At 35.9% G+C, this 6424-nt stretch overlaps 1 protein-coding gene across 3 annotated transcripts in view; it reads right to left on the minus strand.

Annotated features, from left to right (window-relative positions):
- The window catches only part of PNPLA8 (patatin-like phospholipase domain containing 8), a 50412-nt gene that overhangs the window by 35009 nt on the left and 8979 nt on the right, over window positions 1–6424 (minus strand). For 2 of the 3 annotated variants that reach the window (XM_010841490.1, XM_010841487.1), the window contains exons 2-3: window positions 5226–6377; window positions 4949–5098 (exon numbers count right to left, since the gene is read on the minus strand). In XM_010841490.1, the coding sequence (XP_010839792.1) occupies window positions 4949–5098; window positions 5226–6287 (1212 nt within the window). In that variant the 5' untranslated portion in view covers window positions 6288–6377. The remainder of the gene's footprint in view (window positions 1–4948; window positions 5099–5225; window positions 6378–6424) is intronic. The other variant, XM_010841488.1, reaches the window with a different exon arrangement.

Below are 6424 nucleotides of genomic sequence, written 5' to 3' on the forward strand. Positions count from 1 at the left end.
ATGATAGGGGACTGGAATGCAAAAGTAGGAAGTCAAGAAACACCTGCAGTAACAGGCAAATTTGGCCTTGGAATACAGAATGAAGCAGGGCAAAGACTAATAGAGTTTTGCCAAGAAAATGCACTGGTCATAACAAACACCCTCTTTCAACAACACAAGAGAAGACTCTATACATGGACATTACAAGATGGTCAACACCGAAATCAGATTGATTATATTCTTTGCAGCCAAAGATGGAGAAGCTCTATACAGTCAGCAAAAACAAGACCAGGAGCTAACTGTGGCTCAGACCATGAACTCCTTATTGTCAAATTCAGATTTACAACGACACTCTGCAATAAATGGTGCTAGTCAACTGGATATAGGCATTTCACAAAATCAAGGCTCCTACCTCACACTATACAATCAAACACTATACAATAGTTTGATTGTATACTATAGATGAATAGTATATATGTAAAAGTAAAAGCAATCAGGTTCCAGAAGCAAACACAGGATAAATCTTTGCCTGGTTTTAAAACAGGCAAAGATTTCTTAAATAGGACACAAAGTGCTAATCATAAGGAAAATATTTAAAAACTGTAGTATATTAGAATTAAGAACATCTACTCATCAAAAACCATTAGAAAGAAAGAAAACCATTAGAAAGGCATTTCACAAAATCAAGGCTCCTACCTCACACTATACAATCAAACCTATTCTAGATGAATATGTATATGTAAAAGTAAAAGAAATCAAGTTTCAGAAGCAAACACAGGATAAATCTTTGCCTGATTTTAAAACAGGCAAAGATTTCTTAAACAGGACACAAAGTGCTAATCATAAGGAAAATATTTAAAAACTGTAGTATATTAAAATTAAGAACATCTACTCATCAAAAACCATTAGAAAGAAAGAAAACCATTAGAAAGGCATTTCACAAAATCAAGGCTCCTACCTCACACTATACAATCAAACCTATTCTAGATGAATATGTATATGTAAAAGTAAAAGAAATCAAGTTTCAGAAGCAAACACAGGATAAATCTTTGCCTGATTTTAAAACAGGCAAAGATTTCTTAAACAGGACACAAAGTGCTAATCATAAGGAAAATATTTAAAAACTGTAGTATATTAAAATTAAGAACATCTACTCATCAAAAACCATTAGAAAGAATGAAAGGTAACCCACAGAGTAGGCGAATATATTTATAAGACACATACATGTATAACATATACATATTTTATAATATATAAAGACATATCCATAATTGATAAAGAAAATTTCCAGGTCAAATAGAAAAGGCTGATCAACCCAATGGAAAAATGAGCAAGACCTGGACTAGGCACTTCATGAGGGCAGCAAACAGCTCAGCTCAGTCGCTCAGTCATGTCCAACTCTTTGCGACCCCCATGGACTGAAGCACACGAGGCCTCCCTGTCCATCACCAACTCCTAGAGCTTGCTCAGACTCATGTTCAATGAAGTCGGTGATGCCATCCAACCATCTCATCCTCTCTCGTCCCCTTCTCCTCCTGCCTTCAATCTTTCCCAGCATCAGGTCTTTTCCAATGAGTCAATTCTTCACATCAGGTGGCCAAAGTATTGGAGCTTCAGCTTCAGCAGTAAACAAATGGCCAATAAACACTGGAAAGCTGCTGAACTTCACAGGTACCAGAGAAGTACAAATTAAAGCCACAATTTAAATCACTAAACATCTAACAAAATGGCTAAAATAAGAAGATAATATAAGACATTGGAGAGGAGGAAGCATAACCAGAAGGCTCATACAATCCCAGTGAAAGTATCAACTGATAAAAGCACTTTGCAAAAGCATCTGGCAGTGTCCACTAATATGAGAACAGGCATACTCTACAAGCAGGACTACTGCTGTTGCTGTGCTTAGTTGCTTCAGGCGTGTCCGACTATGCGACCCTATCAACTGCAGCCTGACAGGTACCTCTGTTCACGGGATTCTCTATGCAAGAACACTGGAGTGGGTTGCCATGACCCCCTCCAGCGTATCTTCACGACCTAGGGATGAAACCTTGGTCTGCTGTATTGCAGGCAGATTCTTTATTGCTGAGCCACCAGAAAAGCCCAAGCAGGACTACTACTCTTATGTTTTCCAAAAGATACATCCCAGAAGTACTATTCCTAAATATTTCCAAAGAGGAAGCTATCCAAATGTCCACTACATTGCACTATATTCATACAACAGAATACATAACAATGAGAATAAATGTTCCTTAGCTATACTCATCAGTATAGAAGGTTCTCACAAACATAATGCTGACGGGGGTGGGGGGACATAAAAGAGCACATTCTGTATCATTCCATTTATATAACAAGCAGAAAGAGGTACTACTCATCTATACTGCTAGAAAACTGGTCAATCTTTTTAAAGAATGATTGGAAGGGAGCATAAAGAGGCTTTTAGAAACATTCTGTTTCTTAACTGGGGTGGTCGTTATATAGATGTGTTCAATTTTTGAAAATGTATGGAGCTGTATACTTATGTATATTTTCTCTGTATAATATTTTTACAAAAATTTCAAAAAAGACACAAGAAACAGCTTGAAGGGCACCCTACTAGTCAAAGTTAAAATAAATCACACATTAAAAAAAGGACGGGGGAAAGATTATGGAAACACAACTTATGAAAAATTAGGAGTTAATAATGATAATAAAAAGAAAAAAACACCAAGAATTCATCTCACCACTGAAGCAGCTTTTAGAGCAAACTCTTTACTTTGAAAACTGGTGACTAAGTAGAACGAAATTACGCATTTCTTTTATTTTTCCCGCAACATTGATTTCTGAGAGTAACCAAATAGCTTTAGATGGGCGAAGAAATCTCCACTTTTACAGGAAAATGTCAATTATAAGGCAGAAGGAATGACAGAATTGGAAATTTATCGTTCTGAAACCCTAATAAAATGACAAGTTTTGGAAACAATTAGATTAACAGTTGGTGGACTGATACTTCTAGCCTAACTGTACAGTGAAAAGATAAGACCGTAATCTTCCAAATTCAGTGATCAACCTTAGCATTACTAATTGTTGTTCAACCAATTATGTTTTGACATGATGCAACATGAGGTGCATAATATCATCTACAGTGTACTCCAACAAGAAAACGCTCAATGCAATCAAGTCTTTATATTTAAATTCCAATGTGCAAGAAACAAAAAGGAAGAAGGAACACATCAACAATACCAACAAAAAGGAAGCCAGGTAAATTCGGAAGGTTAGCCACTCTACAAGAAAATATGTATCACATTTCTCCAAGGTATTGAAGGGTCCCTAGATTTAAGGTCAGTTATGAGTTCTCAAAGTTCCTATTAACAAAACAGGTCACAACAGACTAAAACTGAAAACTATCCAGAAATCCATCAACACTACCATGAGTAAATAAGCTACAATACATTCACACAATGGAATAAGAAAGAAACAAGAATGAATGACCTACAACCACCCACAACAATGTAAAAGATTCCTACCAGTGTGCTGAGTGACAGAAACAACAGTTTACATAATGTACAAAAACAGACAAAACGAATTTGTGATCCCTTTTTTGGGAGACTGTGACTGAAATGGGGTCCAAGGGAGACTTCTGCAGTGCTGACAAATTCTGCTTTTCATCTGGGTGCTGGCTATGTAAAGGTGTATGGAAACTCATTGAGCTTTATAATTGCATGTGTATCATATTTCAATAAAATGTTTTTCTTAAAAAGTTCATTAAAGTATGCATCTTTATCTTAGAGGTTTGCTTTCAGTGTATCACCTAAATGTTAAAATGACTTAAAAGCATATCCATATTTGGAAAATTTATCTTTTAGATAAGAGATTACATATATATGAAAGATAATTCCAAATTCTATGAACATGATATTCTAAAGTTTAGCTATTACAATATATGTATTGTATGAAATTTCAGAGGGAAAATTAATTTAAAATGTGTAACTCTTTAGCAAGATTGTTATCAAACTGCTGAATAAATATGAACTAAGTTAACTGACAATTTTCTGGATGGCAAGTAAAAAATACGCACTGATGGATCTCTAACAAAATATTAATGCTATCTATTCTTTATATGACATGTCCAAATTGTTAATTATATGTTACTAATAATCTTAGTACAGAGGTAAAGAGACATCATTCACATTTTATGGTATTTCAGGGCTTCCCAGGTGGCACTAGTGGTAAAGAACCCGTCTGCCAATGCAGGAGACATGAGACAGGTTCCATCCCTGGGTCAAGAAGATCCCCTGGAGAAGGGAATGACAACCCACTCCAGTACTCTTGTTTGGAGAATTCCATAGACAGAGGAGCCTGGCAGGCTACCGTCCGTGGGGTCGTGAAGAGTCAGACACAACTGAAGCAACTTAGCACACATGCTAGCATGAAAACAGTCTACTTAAGTAGATCTAAATTATTTTCACTGTTTTATATTTGAAAAAACTGAGGCAAAGAAAATCTATTTGTTTTATTAATAGAATCACAAGTTCAACTGCCAATAAGATCATAAAAATTTTTAGACTTTCAAATACAGAAAGATCATGAAATAAAAACATGCAGTTGTTTTACTTATGAATTACAAACTCCTGTCCAAAGAGTAGCTGCATAACATAAACACTTAACATTGCATTTAAGAAAACCTTGGTAGCTATTAGGCAATTCAACTAATACACTGAGATATATCTTCTATTTTAAAATGGTGGAAGTATCTTAAAAGTATAGATATGAATACTAAGAGCATAACATATTACAGAAGAAAAATGACCATTTAGTGCAATGCATATCACAGAATAAATGGGTAATTACTGAGTATGTAAAACACCACACACATGATAAAACCACAAAAATGTTTAAACAGAAAAATGAAAGGTGTCTCCTTCCCCATTTCAGAAGGCGTACTAGTACTTTTATTCCAAGAAAAAACCAGATTAAAGGTAATCAAAATTACCTTGACAGCCACTCCTTTTCCCTCAGGAAATTCTAGAAGATGGAAAGTCAGTTCTTCAACCCTATTAATGCAGAGCCTTGGGTCAGTTGTTCTTCTTAATGCTTGAACTAACGCCCGAGTTCTGTTATCAATACTCACTCTGGCAATGATCTGCAAAGACATATTAAAATATGTATGATTCAAGTATGAAAACTGCTCCAGTGATACCAACAGATGATCAAAGTTCTTAAATCACAGTAGGAAATGAAACTTAAAATCACAATGAATAACGACTTGCCTTTTCTCGCTGAAGAGATAACCGCCTTTTCTCCTCTGCGTTTTTGTCTTTGCTGACAGCCTGCTCAGCTTTTGTCGCCTCTTCCTGGTCTTCTAACTGACTCTTTGAATCATACTTTAGTTTGGGGACAAGTCCACCAATATAACCACCTACTAAGGCTTGTACACCTTCCGTGGGACGAGAGAGAAAGTTAGCAATACTCTGTTTAGTAGAAATGGGGAGAACCTCAGGTGTTCCACTGGGACTTCCAGGCTTGTCCTCAGAATATAAAGAAGCTTCTGAATCTAGCTTCTTATCAGACAGGATGCCAGGATCTGGAGAACTGGGTTTCTCATCTTCAACCTTTTTAAGTTCAAGTTCTGATTTTTCCTGGAAATGTTGATCTTCCTTCTGTTGAGACATTTTTTCCTCACGCTTGAAGTATGAATTAATATGACTTGACAAAAAGTAGAATGACTCTCCAAATTTTGTGGTTATATTACTTGTGTAATGAAAAAGGCTTGGTTTACCTATATCGTCTTTCTCTATAACCTGACTTTCCTTTGCTGGAATAGAACTCTTTTCTGCTGACTTGTCACTATACTTTTTCAGAAACTTGATGGTTTGTTTAACGCTTTTCTGTTTTAACCAACCGCTATCTGTCACTTTTCTTAATATTCGAGAACTTGGCTTAAGTTGAGCTAAACGAGAGATCATTTCATTTTGTTTGCCAAAAACAGCCTTTGAAACAGAGTTCAAAGTATTTTTAATACGGGACATACGAGGGCTCACTTTTGTAAGTCCCTTGGGAGCAGAAGTGCTAAGTCTCAAGATTCCAAGATGTAAACCATGGTGGCTTAGGGGGGAACAGTGCTTACTGCAAGAATGAGCTTCACTTTTGGTCCATTTACATCTTATTCTGCTCATATGAACACCTCTCTGTAGACTGATGTGGCTTATCCTCCAGTAATGTTCAGGTGAGCACAAGAAAGGCAGCTGCTTGCTCCTCTGCTTCCCACAAAGACTTCTCGCATTACTAAGGAGGTAAATATAATATAAATCTATAGTCAAATTAATAGACATAACTTAAAAATTACTTATTTTCTATACGTTATGACTTTCACTTCATTCCTGAATGCTTCATTTAAGAAATGCCATAATTCATGGTCTTACCTAAAATGGCAAGAAAAAAAAAAAAAAAAGATTAGGATTATAGAAAA

This window comes from Bison bison, unplaced genomic scaffold (assembly GCF_000754665.1).
Source record: "Bison bison bison isolate TAMUID 2011002044 unplaced genomic scaffold, Bison_UMD1.0 scf7180017864162, whole genome shotgun sequence".
Taxonomy (NCBI): domain Eukaryota; kingdom Metazoa; phylum Chordata; class Mammalia; order Artiodactyla; family Bovidae; genus Bison; species Bison bison.